Source organism: Pleurodeles waltl, chromosome 10, assembly GCF_031143425.1.
Source record: "Pleurodeles waltl isolate 20211129_DDA chromosome 10, aPleWal1.hap1.20221129, whole genome shotgun sequence".
Lineage (NCBI taxonomy): Eukaryota > Metazoa > Chordata > Amphibia > Caudata > Salamandridae > Pleurodeles > Pleurodeles waltl.
The window spans coordinates 240,391,167-240,408,695 of NC_090449.1; the positions used below are offsets into that span (position 1 = coordinate 240,391,167).

Sequence of the window (17,529 nt, forward strand, 5' to 3'; positions counted from 1 at the left end):
AGGAGCCTCTTTTGTTTTTCACTACTGTGGGTGCTGCTACTCTCATAGATTTGCATTGGGAATTACCTTATATATTTTTAAGTGGTAATTACTGATCTGTGAGGAGTAGCGTGGGCATGTTTGGTATGTTTAGAATGGCAGTGTAAAATTATGTTTACTGGTGTTGGTGGATTTTTCATTACTATTTTAGAAATGACACTGTTAGAAAATGTGCCTTTCTCTGTGCTTATAACTCTAGTGTTTTGCAGCTTGACTCCAATCCACGTCTGGGGCAGAGTGACGGCTCCACTTGGTGCATACTTTCCAGACAGCCATAACAATAGAAGGGCTGGGTGTGACAGAGGAGGCACCTGCATACTGATAGTCATTCTGGGCTGGGCAGAGGAAGGGTCATTCACACCTTACATGTGACTACACTGTGTCCCTCACACAATGGACTGATTACCCCCTACTGATGTCTAGAGACAAGACTGGGTTGAAAGGGAGTTGAGCTTCACTTGAAAGGTACCCTTGAAGTCCCCCCATAACAAAGGCATTTTGAGTATAAGTAGAGGGGCTCTTGCCCCATGATTTTAGAGCACTTTTGGAACTGGGACTGAACCTCTGTCAGAAGGTCTGCTGAGCTGCAAAAGGACTCATCTGGACTTCTCTTCTGTTTGTTGCCCTAATGCCTGGTGTTTCTGGGTGGCACAAAGGGCTCATCTGGATTGCTGTTCTGCATGTTGCCCTGATGGCAGTTGTACCCTGATACTGGACTGTCAAAGAGCTGTGGAGCTATCAGGGGAGATTGCCATTGGAGCTGCTAGTTTTACTGGGCTGGTCTGCCTCATCACTACTGCCTGCTTGGTGCTCCTCCACATTGCTCCAAAAGGAGCCCAGTGCAGGGAGAGCACAATGTCTTGCTCCTTGGTTTGTTTAACTCAGTGCGTGAAGAGCGCTTCCCTAATTATTGCACAAGAGTGTGGTGAGTGCGCTGTGTATAACTTCTGTCCCTTTTGGATTACAGCATGTGGTGGATGCCACAGTAACTCTCAGAGCAGGTAGAAAGCTTTATTCACCCACATCATTCCCAGTGCATGAAGGGCACTGCACCCAGTCCCGTAGGGAGTGTGACGGGTGTCCTGTGACTCCTGTGCCAGAGTGGAGTCTGGGCCCAATGCCACTGTACACACCGCACTGCTGATTGTGGCATTACCAGGAGGCCCGTGTGTGATCTTCGTAAGGGATGCACTGTCAGGACAACACCTGGACCCACTTGCTGCCCAACCGGAAGGAAATTGGCGAGTGCGCAAACAACAGGCAGAGGCATGATGCGGGAGACCAAGAGTCTGTCTGCCGGTATCCACGAGGACCGTCTCCCAGCTGCAATGCACTACTCAAGGAGGCAGGGAGATAGCAGCAGCAGCGGTTCCCAGATCAGGTGTGGTGCCTTTAAGGATAGTACGGCCCCTGAGTAGTTATTACGCTGTCCCACCCAACCTCAGCAGGTGGCCCTGCTCTATCCTCTGGGCCCAGAGGGATGAGGCCCAAGATTAGCCAGGGAGTTGGATGCACCTTTAGCAGCTGCGCTGCGGGCTCGTGGGCAGCTGCCTTCTGCCATCCTGCACATGGAGAGACCCAGCAAGGCCTCCCTTGCCCTTATCAGCAGTGTGGGTGGCCCCTCCCCTTTCTGACTTACCTCGTGTTGGGGGACCTTCCACTCTGACATATTGGATTGCCACAGGGACACCTGAAAGAGAAGTGAGGGGTTGCCTCCGTGACAGCTCACACCAATTACCGTAATCTTCCTGACAGGGGGACAGGTGGGCCTATGCCTGCATTTTGCCTTCTGGGCATTGTATGTTTTACCGTTCCACTTCTTCATACTTGTATTGTGGTATATATCCTTTATGAGTCAGGTATTTCCGGGATAACAAGTAAGGTCACCATACTTGCATAATGTGTCCAGTTATCATGCTTCATACGATCCTGATATGGATCCTGTATGGGTTGTGCTAGAATGTCTTACGCCCTGATGTTGTGATACCTGACAATGTTATTCTTTCCTCACCAAGAAATGACTACTACCTCGGTGATATGCTTTACACAGTATTTATGACCATTAATTTTGGACTCGTGATATATACAATACAAAACGCATATTTTTAAATATTCCTGTGTGGAGTCTCTTTTGTGTCGCTGGTGTGAGTGTGTTGTGCAAATGCTTTATACATGACCTCTGAGGATAAGCCTGACTGCTCTGTGCCAGGCTACCAGGGGGTGAGCACAGGTTATCTTTGGTGTGAGGTTTACTTGCTCTGACTGGAGTGGTGGGTTCTGCCTGGCTTAGGTGCATACCCTAGCCAACCAGAAACCCCATTTCTAACACTGATTCCCCTGACGTACACAAGCTAAGACCTGTGTGTACAAGCCCAACTTCACCCCAGGTTCTGTGCTGCACTCCAGTGGTATCTCCTTAAAAGGTACCGTTGCGTTGGGTATGTGGTGGTAGCATCACTTCTGGTGGAAGTAACAGAATGTGTCAGGTACTGAGCATCCCTCCATGAACATTCTCTCCGGCTACCTGGGACTTGTCCACAGCCTCCTCCCTGTTAGCATCAAAAGTGAGGCCCTCTGCAGTCTTGGTCAATCCAACTGTATGCAATATTGACTAAGACTTGAGAATACTTCCACTAACCATCACTACTGACTACGAATGCTGAGCAGTAACCTTTGGCCTCCCTACGGGCACAAATCCCTTCACTACATAGGCCCTGATTTATGCCAAAGTGGCACAGTGCAGTGCTGTGCCAAGAATAGCAGCGCCGCTCTGCGCCATTTTTGAAACGCAGGGATGCACTGTATTTACAGGAATACGGAGCACCCCTGCGATTCCCCCTGCGCCAGAGCTGAACTGGGATGCCTGTGCCAACGCAGGCATCTTTGCAACATATTGCAAGGGTGTCTGCATTGAGGGGATAGATTTTTTTTAACGAGCAGAATGGTGTCCCTTCCTGCAAATCAAAAATCTATAATGGAGATTAGGCACTTCTATGTGTGCTGCAGAAAGCAGCACACATGGAAAAAGTAAAAAACGAAGAGGCATAAAATCATTCCTCCTCATTTTGCCATGCTAACACCACCCCTGAGGTAGTGTTAGTTTTTAGCGCTGCCACAGGTTTACAATTTCTTTAAAATATGGGGCAGCGTCAAAAGCAATGGGTGTTGCAGTGGATCGTCCACTGCAACACCAATTGCCCGCCCCTCTGACGCAGAAAACTGCGTTGAAGGGGCCCATATTTACAAGAAGTCACAACAAAACAAAAAGTGGCATTACACCTCCTTGTAAATATGGAACAGTGGCTAGAACAACCAGAGTGTCACGAAAAGTGATGCTCCAGTGGCCATAAGGGCTCTTTAAGAGCCCATAGTGAGCTAGAATTGTAATGGTGGTCAGACAGGGTGGACTGAGAAGCTTTTCTTTAGAGCCGGACACAGCATTATGAACTAAAGAAGAAAGTAATGTGTAGCATTGCTGTAATAGTAAGTATTTCAGGTAAGTATTCCAGCCTTTTTCTATTGAACATATATGTATATTGAAAATACAAGTTCCAAATTAATTTCCACCAGTAATAACGTGCATACCTGTTAGATACGTAAGTGCTTCAAGTGGTACTTCCTCATACTCATTTAGGAACATCTGGATTTGTCTCATGCTGATTCTAAGATCCGATTCGTTGAATTCATATGGAATGTTCCACCCTAGTAAAAACAAGGGAAAAGTCAGTATTGGCTAGCTTAGGAGGATGTGTGACCTGTGGCCAGTGGCACTTACTGTTCAAACCAAGGCCCATATTTATACTTTTTGACGCTAAACTGCGCTAACGCAGTTTAGCGTCAAAAAATTTTGCGCCGTCTAACGCCATTCTGAAGCGCCATGCGGGCGCCGTATTTATGGAATGGCGTTAGCCGGCGCAAGCAGACCGGCGCTGCCTGGTTTGCGTGGAAAAAAACCACGTACACCAGACAGCGCCGGCGTAGGGGGAAAATGGCATATGGGCGTCTTAAAATGGGGCAAGTCAGGTTACGTCGAAAAAATCGTCGTAACCCGACTTGCGCCATTTTTTTTCGACGCCCATCCCCCATCAACATGACTCCTATCATTGTAAAGATAGGAGTCATGCCCCCTTGCCCAATGGCCATGCCCAGGGGACTTCTGTCCCCTGGGCATGGTCATTGGGCATAGTGGCATGTAGGGGGGCACAAATCAGGCCCCCCTATGCCACAAACAATTTTAAAAAAAAAACTTACCTGAACTTACCTTAATGTCCATGGGATGGGTCCCTCCGTCCTTGGGTGTCCTCCTGGGGTGGCCAAGGGTGGCAGGGGGGGTCCCTGGGGGCAGTGGAGGGCACTCTGGGCTCATTTTGAGCCCACTTGTCCCTTAACGCCATCCCTGACCCAGGCGTTAAAAAGCGGCGCAAATGCGCCGTTTTTGGCCACGCCCACTCCCGGGCGTCATTTTTGCCCGGGAGTATAAATACCACGTAAAGGCCTGGGAGTAATTTTTTAAGACGGGAACGCCTCCCTTGCATATCATTAACGCAAGGAAGGGGTTCACGCTAAAAAATGACGCACACTCCGGGCACTTTGGCGCCCGAAGCGTCTAACGCCACAGTATAAATATGGCGTTAGTTGGCGTTAGTTCTGCGTCGAATTTGCGTCGAAAAAAACGACGCAAATTCGGCGCAACCAGAGTATAAATATGGCCCCAAGCCTTTTAAACAATGCAAATAATCATCTTTACAAGCAGTCATACAAACCAAAGTATGAGCTGCCAGAACACTGAGGCCCATTAATGAGACAGGTAATTCTAAACCCCAGAGCTGCTGTTACTGGCTGGTACGGTAACTCCTGGGGCAACAGAAACACAGTGCTATTAGGAGTTGAACCCTGGGAGTCTACTACAAAATAGTGAAGTACCAGAGGAATCGGATTTACTGCATCTATTTTTCATGGTATTTCCCCATTCTTGGTGCATTTTCGTCAAGAGATTTCACTCAAGAAACTCATGCCCTAAAGTAACCATAACTCATGCCCCCACCATGCACTGTTTACTTATCAATATTTTTATTGCAAATGTTGCAGTGATATTATCAATGATGTCATAGAAGATGTCATGATTGATGAAATAATATATGGGGTACTTAGCAGTGCATGACGAGGGAGCAAGTTATAGCTCCTCAGTGCACAAGTAAGTTTCTCAAGATGACTATGACTGACTATAACTGCCGAATTTCTATGGTTTTGTGTGTGTAAATTCTGAACCTGACTGTAACGTCCCTGTAATCTTTGCTTTTTTTGTGAATTTCTAAGGTTTGCTTACTTATATTTCCTAACTATAACGTCCCTGTAACCTGTTTTTTCAGTGAATTTCTAGTTTTTTTAAATTGTAAATAATATTTAATTATCATATGTTAATCCAAAGGCTGCTGCATCGTGCATGGCAGGGGGATGGCCACATTCAGCCAGCCCCACGCTGTGAGTCTGTGAGTGGCTGTGTGAGTGACTATCAAGGTGTGTGACTGGGTGCATGTGGTTGTGTGGGTAAGTGGCTGTGTGAGTGTATAAATGGGAATGTGTGTGTGTGAGTGGTTGTGTGGGTGTATAAGTGGGTGTGTGCATTGTGAGTGGCTGTGTGAGTGGCTGTGTGGGTCTGTGAGTTGGTGTGTGAGTGGCTGTAGGGTGTGTGAGGTGTGTGTGTGTAAGTGTGTGTGTGAGTGGGTGTGTTAGCAGCTGTGTGGGTCTGTGACTGGGTGTAGTAATGGTTTTGTGGGTCGGTGAGTGGGTGTATGAGTTAGTGAATGGGTATGCGAGTGAGTGTGTGAATCGTTTTTTAATTGGGGTCAGGATTTGTGAATCCATCGCAGATTCACACAGGGGCAGCACTGAGCGCTGCAGAGAATCTGCGGTTCCTCGTACGTCCCGCCAAAAAATTAGGCAATTTCTTGCCCATGAGGAGTCAGGCACAGACCCCTCTATCATTTTAAGTTTTATCCTCCCCCCTTCCCTCCGGGGCAGAGTCCAATTGAGAAAATGGAGGCTGTAATTTTCCTGTCAGATTGCAGCCAATCAATCACGGCATTGCTGCTGGCTCGTGAATCCGCGGATCCACCACAGTGGACCTGTGATGAATCCACATCTTTAGATATACAGTACATTAATATTTTTTCTTTAATAACTCCCAAACAACTGAACAGATGTACACTGAATTAAAAAAATAGATCTTTCTGGACCAAGATCTAGCTTTCTGCCAAATCATTGGTGTGATTCTGTTCAGCAGTTCGCGCTGTAGTCATGTCTAGAATCCCTTAGAGAAATTGATTGGTGAAAATGTATTTTGGGACCCCCTCTTTTTCTCTGCCCACCCTGAAACTTCATTCTAGCTTCTTGCGCATGGCCAACACAAAGCAAGTGTGTTTTCCCTACAGTTCCACCTTGAAAAGTTATTTGTAAATCTCAAAGGAGGTGTTTGCATCCTTGCTCTTTCAAGTGCAATATCTTATGTAGTGATACTACAAGCATGTAAAATGGCAAAGCCCCGCCTATTTGTTCGTGCCCAATATACATTAGTGTATGTAAGTTTTTTCTACCTTTTTCCAGAGTGATGGATGCATGGGGTAGGGTGCTTATGGGGGGTAGGCTGCAGGACCTGGCTTGTGGCCAGACTCTGTAGCCAAGCCCCAACGCATGCGACCAAAGGCCATGCTCAATGGCGGTTGGATTATTGCAAAGTAATTAAAATTACTTTACTTTAAAAAAAACATAGCAATTCACTGAAAAAAAATAAGGTTACATGGACGGTATAGTTAAGAAATCGAATTTTAAAAACCCATAGAAATTCACTTAAAAAACCAAAGGTTACAGGAACGTAATAGTTAGGCTCACATTTAAAACGTAAAAAACCATTGAAATTCAGCAGTTTTAGTTAGCTTTTTTTCAAGTATCTATAACTCGTGCCATAAGGTAACATGACATCTTCTGTGGCATCACTAAAATAATCACTGCAACATTTGCATCAAAAGTATTGATGAGTAAACTGTGTGTGGTGGGTGTGAATTATAGTTACCTTACGGCACGAGTTATAGATACTTGAAATAACGCTAACTATAACTGCTGAATTTCAATGGTTTTGTAGGTTTGAAATGTGAGCCTATTTAAGTGAATATAAATATATATATGTTTGTGTTCGAGTGTGTGTATATATATATATATATATATGAAAGAAAAGATGTCCTGATCTGCGTGTTACGGCGCACTTAATTCTCCGGTGGTGCTGGTTTGAGGCAGGACAACCATATTTTCAAAAAACAAGATTCTCTTTCTGTTTTAGCAAGAGAAAACCGCACTCTGTCGTTGTGCCAAAAATACCTTAACTTTTAATACATTAGTGAGATCATAAACAAACAAACAGGAATCCCCTGACGCGTTTCGGTCTCACCAGACCTTGTTCACAGGTGTTTCCATATACATACTTACATAGTCCAGTTGAAGGCAAACACCAAAACGTGTCGGCCACTTTTTTCACTTTTTTCCTGCTCACCACCGGTACATGGTAAAATAAATCACAGGTGAAACTTTAATATGATTGCTGTGCAGTTCTTCTGCCTTTGTTGTAGTGGAAATTTGCATTGAATATATATATATATATATATATATATATATATATATATATATATATATATTAGATATATATATCTCCACAGAAACGTTGTGTCTCAGGTCCAGAACACAAACTGCTCGCACTCCAGGATAAAGCTTGTTAAAAAAATTTTATTTCCAGGCAACACATTTGGAACTTTCGGTCACAGCCTGTGACAAAGACCTGAGGGGCAAAACACGTCAAAAAACTTGCAGCACTGCCCTGCGACATGGGCCTTGTAAATGAGGTCCTGAATTTCTATGGTTTAGTGCATGTAAATTCAGAACCTAACTACTACATCCCTGCAACCTTTGTTTTTTTCCCTGAATATAAATATCATCAAGTTATACTGCTGTAGAGTGAGGTATTGAAAATCTATCCATACTTACCTGTTGATATTTTTATACTTGTTAGTTTGGCCACTATATTAAGGTATAATGATATTACTTTCGATATTCAAGACCCACACCCTGGGCCCAGGTTTTGCCTTGTAATGGTAATCCTGATGGTTCTAGTAAGAGGAACTTTACACAGACTATCAAAACCATGTCATCTCAGTCTGAAGCGAACAAGAGATGGTCCCCTGCTACTGCATCCTATGTATTATTACTTCACAAATATAAACCCCAAAATACTTCATTCAAGTGAAATATCTCGTTGTTCCGAACCTATATAAGTGTCCACCCTCGTGGAGCTAGCAGAATCCAGTGACCACAGCAGATACAAATACAGTAAAAGAGAGTAATCCCAGGGGGACCTTTATGTTTTACTAATAAAGTGGTAGAACTCATGTACACTCTTCAAAAGAACTCCAATTTTGGTTCAAATCTATTTAATTGCTTATCATAAGAACTAATAAGACGACTTAACCACTGGAGATGGGAGAGCATACAAACTAACAGGAAGAGCTGGGGCAACGGCCTGGCTTGGTTCTATGAGCCCTTTCACAAGCCGAGTCCTGGAAATGTTTGCCATGTAAATCATCCAGCAAGCATCATGTAATATTGGATAAAGTCTTGTCAAAATTAAAAAAGTGCATTGCTGTAACGTGCAGCAGCTTTAACATTAACAAGTCCACACTAAAGGTTTGTGGAGAGGTACACAGGGGATTGGCGAAACAAAATACTTGCCTAAGCTCACAGAGTTTGGTTAAGCGGGCAGCCAGTGTTAATTTCAGGTGTTCTGGTTTCACATTGCACAGATCAGCCACTAAATAGATATATATTTGTTTCTCCTTTTACACCTCAAATGTTATGTGTTTTTAACTTTGAGCACGAGGGTCAAGCGAGTGTGGCAGGCAGACGCTACATGTGAGTAGGGCTCGAGTCGGGCATGAGGTTCCAAGAGGACCTCGAGCTGAGCCAGAGCCTGGATTGTGGTTCAAGTCTGGCTCAAGATGTTTTCCATACCTTTATTGGTTTCAGAAACAAGAAACTTGATACAATCACAACATACAGGTCTTGACCAAAACCAGGCCCTAGAAGGAACACAGTGGAGTTACACAGCTGAATGGTATTTACCATATCATAATCACCGAACACCCATAATCAACAGTATTATGCAGTTCAACAATACAGCACCAGGGGGAGTCATCCACATACCCAGATCCCCTGCTCTAGGGCATCCAGTGGAGGAGGAGTCCCAACACACAACCCCCAGGCCACCATGAGTCACTTGGCCCAGGAGGGACTGGGGTCCACTGCGACAAGACATAGGCATGCAGACACTCCAGCAGGGATCCTGGCGGGCAAACAGCACAAACGAGCCACAGCTCTGGCAACACTATTCAAGCACACATTGGGGAGAGCGTGTCTGTCCCGGGCCCTACCGTCCCTCCACTGTCTGGACTAGGGCCAACCAAGGAGCCCAGTTCCCTCGCCTCTTTGGGTGCCCGAGCGTTCACCATAGGGACTCAGAACAGGAGGTGTATGTCTAGTCCATCACAGGGATGGGGGGCACAAGTCGTCTCTTGCCTCAAGGTTTCTGACATATAAGTCGCAAACCACTCCCCCGGTTGGGGCTGTCTTAATTTTTAGTGGCTCACCCATTTCTACTAAGACAAGTGACCAGAGTTATCACAACTCAACTGTAATAAGGAAATTACATATAACCTTTTAAACAAGAAGCACAGGCCTCCTTGAATAATAAAAATGATAACAACAACAAGTCAATTGTATTAATAAAACATGTTTTTTCTTGTATATGAATGAAATATATTAAGCGACTCGCCTATCAGTAAAAAAGTGTGGTTTGTTAATAATGGTATTTGTTTCAGCTTCCCGTTAGCAATGAAGTGAAGAAAATTATTTAATGCCACAAACTTTTAAATATCAGACAAAAATGCTAGTATGTTCTCCAATGCCTAACTTATCAGAACCAACCTACAACACCTATCAACCGCATCTACCAGAACTAAGCTACCATAGCTACATAGGTCATATCTATCAATCATACCTACCTACCATTCCAACATACATAAAATACTTTCTGTACCTTACCCAATTTACCATACCAGGTTGCCATACGCACGATACCATATCATACCATACCAAACCATACTAAACCATACCACACCATAATTAACCTACCTTCACCTTTGCAGTGGGTAGATTTTGCACCAGCCCAAGATGTCGGTTTTGAGCGAAAGGGGCCTATGGGATCTTCAGTAAGGACTTAAGCTTTCGAAGTCTAATACAGAAAGTATTTGTGTCAAACTTGTGAGACCTCTAGTGATGGGCTAAGACACTAAAGCCTGCATCAGGAAAAGTAGTTTGCAGCTTTTTAAAGACATGAAAACGTAAATGATGATGTTTCTTTAAAAACAATGAGGCCTAATGGCTTTCCCAATGCTTGGTTTCATCTGGCAACAGGCAGTTATATGTCTGTTGCATGCAGTATTGTCATTGATTCAGAGGCACTGCGTATCGCAGGTGGCGAGACACTATGCAAGCAGTTAGGAGCACGGCATATCTCGGACAACTAAACCCTGTATGAGTAGTCCGTACACTGGTTCTGTACTTCTCAATTTCATATAGATGGAATAATGGCGCCGCCCTGTCCCTGCTTGTGTGCACTGCAGGCACAAATAAGAATGCAGCACAGGAGGATTGGCATTGCCAATGCCTGTTTGATAAAGGTTGTTTACTGAAATGAGTACTTAAAAACATGCACTCTGTGCCAGGGTTCCATAGCCACTACACAAGTCATTTCAAACTACTCATTTTCTAACCCTACACAAACACGGGATATGCAATAGATGCATTTACATTTTTCCACGATGCCCTAATGTTCAACTAAACACCCTCTAATGAGCCCTGATTATGATTCAGGATTTAAATTCTGTTCCTTGTACAAGAACACATTTTTACGTGAATGGGAACTCTGAATTGTTTGATAATTATCAAACTCTGCTGTATTTCTCTGAAATATTTTGCCAGGTAAATCCTGGAGAAATGTATCCAGTGAAAACGCTAGGCACGCTGATTTATGCCCAATAAATCCTGAATCTGTGCGTTCTGTCTCATTCCCAGGGCCAAAGCTCAGAATACGAGGGATGACAATGCCTTACCCTGGTGTAATGGATGTTATCAAGTGTTGTAAATACCGCCCCCTGTCCTGACAAACTCAGAGTTTGAGCTTTGTGTTAACGACGTTTGACTGTAATTATCATAATTAACCGCGGGTTTTAAGAAGCTGTGTAAAATGTTAAGGAACATTTGTGTTTCTCATCTCGTCCAGATTATTGTGCCTTGATGGTCTTATTTAAAACTTTGACATAAGAACCTTTTGTTAATGACCCTGCAAAAATATCAATATCTTACCCAAGGGGCCAAAGTTTCTCCTTTCCTGGACAAGGGCGTGAAAGAAGCAGAGTCCGAACATCAGCTTTTGCCACATGACTGGTTTGTCGGAACTGTTAAAGAAGGCAGAGTCTGAGATCGGGTCATTCAGATAGGAACGCAGAAGGTTTGCGCGAAGTCCCTTGGGCGGTTCGTTGGTCATTTTTATCCCGTTCTGGAGGATGCTGACAGGAAATTTATCGGAAGGGTAACTGGTTACCCATAATCTGTTGAGATAATAGGAAAGCATTAAATCGCCATAAAAGGACAAACAGCATCATCAATGAAATCTGAAGACATTTCATGAAAAAATGTAGACCTTGACTAAAACTAAGGTGGTAATGTATCCTTCCACAAGAGGCGGTAGTAATGTAATATCTTACATAAATAGAAATACAACCTACAGATTCAGGACTGGGGAATTCGCCCTGCTTTTTCTAAATCAGTTTTTTAGCTTACAAATGTAGGGTACACACTATGTAGGGACAGAATCCACTGTTACTTGTAGTCATTGTTTATGTGCTCATATTCTTATATATGTAGACGGCATTTCTATAGGGCGAACCTACCTAAAAGTCAGCGGAGCGCTGTGTAGGCATAAAGTCAACGCTGGGTTGCGGATGGGTAATGCATTGTGATGCTGTGTTTAAAGTGGTGAGACTTCAGCTGTTTCCTAGATTGGAGCATTGTTAGGGTGGCCCTGATGGGTACGAGCCTGTTGTTCCAGATCCTGGGTGCATGGGTGTTTAGCATTTTTAAATCACACGTAAATAGCAGCTACTTTCAGTCATAAGTGATTCATCTGAGAATGAGGTTCATTGACGCAGGATGATAATCAGTACTGATAAAGGACAGCTGAAGGACATCAGCACTGAACCACCTACCTGAACTTTGTGTTGGTTCTCTCGGGCACTATCACCTCTTCACATATTTTTTCCAGAGCTGGCATCCAACTGGTGGCAAGGTGGCAGTTTTGCAGGACCACCCAGGTCCCGTCCGCTATTGCCTGGTCGATCATCTTTGCTGCTATTGGTCCCTGCCCCTGGCCAAGAGAAATCGTCTGAATGTTTGTTCCTCCCATGCCCAGGTCATCGGCAAACTTCAGCAGTCCTAAGGAGGTAAACACAATCATTAAAGTGTGTGGTAGGGGCGCTGCCTGGAGGAGGTTGCATGGAGTCGGGTTTAATGGCTGCTGAGGTGTGTGAAGGCAGGGGGCTGTTGTCAGGTTAGTGCCCGGCTGCTGGAGGGTATTGCCATTCCGCCACTGCCCAGCTTTTACATAAGGGCTGCATCCCTGGGATCAGGCAGCGGCCCAGCTTACACAGTGTGCTGCCTCAGCCTCTCTGTAGTCATGCCACCCTCCCTGACCCCAGGCACCTCATGCAATGGACCCTGGAGCCGGGCATCAGGTTGACGTCTGGGTTCTGGTAGTGAGTGCGGCTCGGGCAGACAGTCAGCGAGTTTTTTCAGACTGCTGTCGTGGGGTCACCCATCTCTCCCTTCACAGTGGGCCAGGGCCTAATGATTCACCAGGAGCTAAACATATCAGCGCAGCGTTCATGCCAGGTCCTTGGAGACAGGTATCTTTTTTATAACAAGGAGTTGGTGGCACATGATCATTTTTGTACTAGCGCTTTGTCTTTCAGTATGATGCTACAGTGCTTTAAAAATTGGTTTTCAGTGCCCAGTAGTATTCAGTAGCTGATGGGGTTAATGCACTTGCTAGAAGGTTGCTTGTGTGATCTTTGGTCATTAATTTGATGCTTCATAAAATAATGTATGGGGAGTGGACTGTGTAATAATGGCCAGGGCCAGAAGTCAGCTAACTGGCCTTCAGGATTAAATACCTTGGCAAGGCTAATTGTCATTGAGGCGTGAATACTAACGGTTGGAATTAGGCGTGTGTTTGCGTGGCTGTTGCCAAAGCTCCCATGTGGTCCCTTAGCGCTTGTGCCCGACTAAAGCTTACCCGGAAGCACACTCTTTCCGTCAGGGGTTCGGATGTGAGTGCATCAGCAGAAGACCCCATTCCCAAATCATGAACAAAGGCTTCTGCCAATGCATCTCACGTGCTGCGCCCCTCTTGTCTACTTAAACATACTCTTCCCACCACACCTCAGTCCTGACCTCCATCAGCCTCAGTTCTTTCTCATCCACCCACCCACTCTCACTCGCACATTTTCCTCGACCGTTAGACACTTTGGGGCATATTTATACTCTGTTTGCGCCAGAATTGCGTAGTTTTTTTTACGCAATTCCGACGCAAAACTAACTCCATATTTATACTTTGGCGTTAGACGCGTCTAGCGCCAAAGTCCATGGAGTTTGCGTAATTTTTTAGCGTGGACACCTACTTTGCGTTAATGATATGCAAGGTAGGTGTTCCCGTCAAAAAAATTGACTTCGAGGCATGTGCGCCGTATTTACACTCCCGGGCAAAATTCACGCCCGGGAGTGGGCAGGTCAAAAAAAATGACGTACGCCGCTTTTGCGCCGTTTTTTAGCGCCTGCTCAGGGCAGGCGTTAAGGGACCTGTGGGCTCGGAAGGAGCCCAGAGTTGCCCTCCCATGACCCCAGGGACCCCCCCTGCCACCCTTGCCCACCCCAGGAGGACGCCTAAGGATGGAGGGACCCATCCCAGGGACATTAAGGTAAGTTCAGGTAAGTATTTTTTTTAAAAAAGAATTGTGGCATAGGGGGGCCTGATTTGTGCCCCCCTACATGCCACTATGCCCAATGACCATGCCCAGGGGACAGAAGTCCCCTGGGCATGGCCATTGGGCAAGGGGGCATGACTCCTGTCTTTGCTAAGACAGGAGTCATTTCTATGGGGGTTGGGAGTCGAAAAAAATGGCCTCAGCCTGACTTGCCCCATTTTTTGGTGCCCAAGCTCCATATCCCCCTACGCCGGCGCTGTCTGGTGTACGTCGTTTTTTTTCACGCACACCAGGCAGCGCCGGCGGCTAACGCCGGCTAACGTAATTGAATAAATACGGCGCCCGCATGGTGCTTCAGAATGGCGTTAGCCAGCGCTAATTTTTTTGACGCAAAACTGCGTTAGCGCAGTTTTGCGTCAAAAAGTATAAATATGGCCCTTTACCTTTCCAGACTGACGCACACGCAGCTCCATAGACAGTCCCTGACGTGCAGCGCTCCCTGCTGTTCACAGGAGTGACATAAACCTCAACACAACTAATTCCTGACCTACGATTCTCCACACACACATACACGCATACATGTACACGCGGTAAGTATGAGTGAAGCATAGGGACGCTGCAAGTGAGATGCATTGGCAGAAGCCTGTGTTTCATGATTTGGGACTGGAATAACAAGGAGCACTGACGGCCGTTACTGAGGTTCACTAGCAGGGCTATATGTGACTGGACTGCATACAAGGGGCGGTTGAAATTCAGTAATGTTATTTATTGTATTTGTTGGGCAGTCTCCGAGTGCTGACACCTATAGAGGTCTCGATGTTAGGAATGAGGTGCATCTGCACACCGTTGTTAGTGCCGAGTCTTGCATGACTGTTGCACAAGATCTTGCATTGAGTGTGAATTACAGACATTGCTGCACTGTCTGTTGCACTGGGTGTAAGTCTCTTAGAATAGAGAAGAATTTCATTCACTGGGAGTGACTGAGTGTTTGCAAGTCATGGAGCATAACGTCACTCACTTGATGTTTGTTTCACAATCTAATGCACAGATTCACTTATCTGGTGTGAGGCATACACCTTAGAGAACAGTCCTGCTCATTGGATGCTTCCAGTGATTCACAACCTAAACGATGTCCTATGATCTCAGTCACAGCATATTGCTGAGAATCTACTTGCACCATTTAACACCATCTTCTCAAAGTTATCCTGGTAAGGAAAACCTGCAACCATTTCAGACAGGAGATTGTCAGACTTGGATACTGCACCATTTAAGAACTGGAAAAATTCACTGGTGTCCTCTCTGAGCCTATGACATCATAGCAAAGTTTGGTGTAAACTGAGCCTTCCAATTTACTGTTTAACCCTTTTTTACATGGTATTATCTGAGCACAAGATGGAAGAACCCTCCCAAAGGAAATTTGTCTTGCTTGGGCACTGTAAGACAGATCTGCTATTTCTCCCTGCCACTTTCAAAGATCATCAGCTGTCAATGTGAATTATTACACTTTTCTATATTAGCCTTAGAGTTTTGGACGTCACATATTGTTGCTTGGTGTTAGTTGTATGAATGCTTTTCCTGATGTCCCACGTGTTTTCACCTAGCAGAATGTGTATCCTACGTTCCTCGTTTAGTCTTTGCTAGCTCTTCCTGTGCCCTTCAGCCTTGTCTGCCACTGCTGCTGAGCCGGGTCTTCATGGCCCTTGCCTACTAAGCATATTCTTTCTGCCCTTCACTGGCCAGATCTGGGCTACTGTTAGACCTGTTCTTCATGGCTTCCATGCCATAGAGTCCTTTGTGGAGGAACTGGACTGGAGTGGACAACATTGTCCACCATTCAAAGTATCTCACCGGGAACCCATACTGGCTACCTGACTTAAAATAAAACTGGATGAGGGAGACTGCCCGAAAACACATTAACCCTGGGCAAGAACGGGCCCATTGTTTACTCTGAAAATACGTCTCTGACTGTTATCAAATTAGACTGAATTCCCAGCTAAGCACCTAGCTCCCATTGGAGAAGGGAAAAGATTACGTAATAAGGGGCATTTATGTCTGCTGTGTTTCCTTCCGTTTGTCTGGAAAACATTAATGCCCTGTATGGTTGTTTCGCCTGTGACCTTGCAGCGGGTATTTTTTTATTTTTTATGGGACCCATCTTTAAGCAGCTTTATAAAAAACAATTCAGTGACCCAAGCCTAGCACACAACATAGTGCCAAAGTAGCACAGTGCCATGCTTTATGTGCATACTTACTAGAGTATATCTTGTGAATTAGGCATTATATTTTGCTACTTTGTAAAGAAGGCACTGTGACACATGCTTGTCTTTTTGTACGAATTTTTTAATTAAACCTGGCTGAATGGCAAGCGCTTGGACAGGGGCGTAAGTAGATTTGCTTTCACCAGCTTATGGATCTATGAATGTTCCTTATTTTACCCTTTACCTTTCCTACAGGCCACCCTGTCCTTTTTCAGTGGGTGCACCCTATTGCTTGTTGGAAATCCTCAGACTCACACCCCCCTAATTATATTGACTAAGCCACGCCCCTGGCCAGGGGTTGTCTGTGGGATAAAACGTCTACATATCCGTCAGACATTCTCATTGCATACAGTGCAGCTTCTACCAAGAGGCTTAAATCTTTACCATGGGAACAAATTGAGCTAGTTTGTGGTTGGTTGGTGGCTCATCTCAAATAAGGAACCCCAGTGGAAGCATTGATTCTACTTATTTCATCCTACTGACACAATAACTGAATTTTAGGTTCAATCTGGTTGAAAACGTTAAAACATTCTAGTATAAACTTCTAGTTTACTTTGTCTAATTTTATACTGTGCTGTATCAACAGTGCTTTGTACTGCCTGACTGTAACAAGGATGGAGAAAGCTGGTTTCGGGTTGGTGTTCTAGTGCTAATGGTTTTCTGAAAAGTCAGGTTCAGGGCTTTCTGAAGTGGAGTTTGACATTCACCTCGGGCCCAATCGCTTACCGGTATCTCTTTTTTTTCAGAAATAAAATATATTGACTTTAAGTTGTTCAATTAAACAACCATAGTAACAAGATAATTACTGTGGAATATGATGAGCATTATGTGGCCTCAGGGGGCTTGCCTGTCTATCAAAGTTACTATTAAAGTTATAATGTGAAAAATTGTGGGATATTTTGCTGCTAGGATCACTGGTTTGTGGGCCATAAAGTCACACATTCCATTCAATGTGAACAGTTTTTTTTGTTTTGTTTTTTGGGGGGGGCGGGGTACACATCTTGCTTACATTGTGTCCGTGTGTACCATTCCGTATATTCTTTCTGTGACCATTACAAAGTTGTTTTGCTGAGGGGTGTTGCCTGTATGCATCT

The 17,529-nt window shown here is 44.8% G+C and overlaps 1 protein-coding gene across 1 annotated transcript in view; it reads right to left on the reverse strand.

The window, feature by feature from the left end:
• Positions 1–17,529, reverse strand: part of DNAH3 (dynein axonemal heavy chain 3) — a 536,699-nt gene that overhangs the window by 68,733 nt on the left and 450,437 nt on the right. The window contains exons 53-55 of the mRNA XM_069210285.1: positions 12,405–12,630; positions 11,503–11,747; positions 3,625–3,741 (exon numbers count right to left, since the gene is read on the reverse strand). Coding sequence (XP_069066386.1) covers positions 3,625–3,741; positions 11,503–11,747; positions 12,405–12,630 — 588 coding nt within the window. The remainder of the gene's footprint in view (positions 1–3,624; positions 3,742–11,502; positions 11,748–12,404; positions 12,631–17,529) is intronic.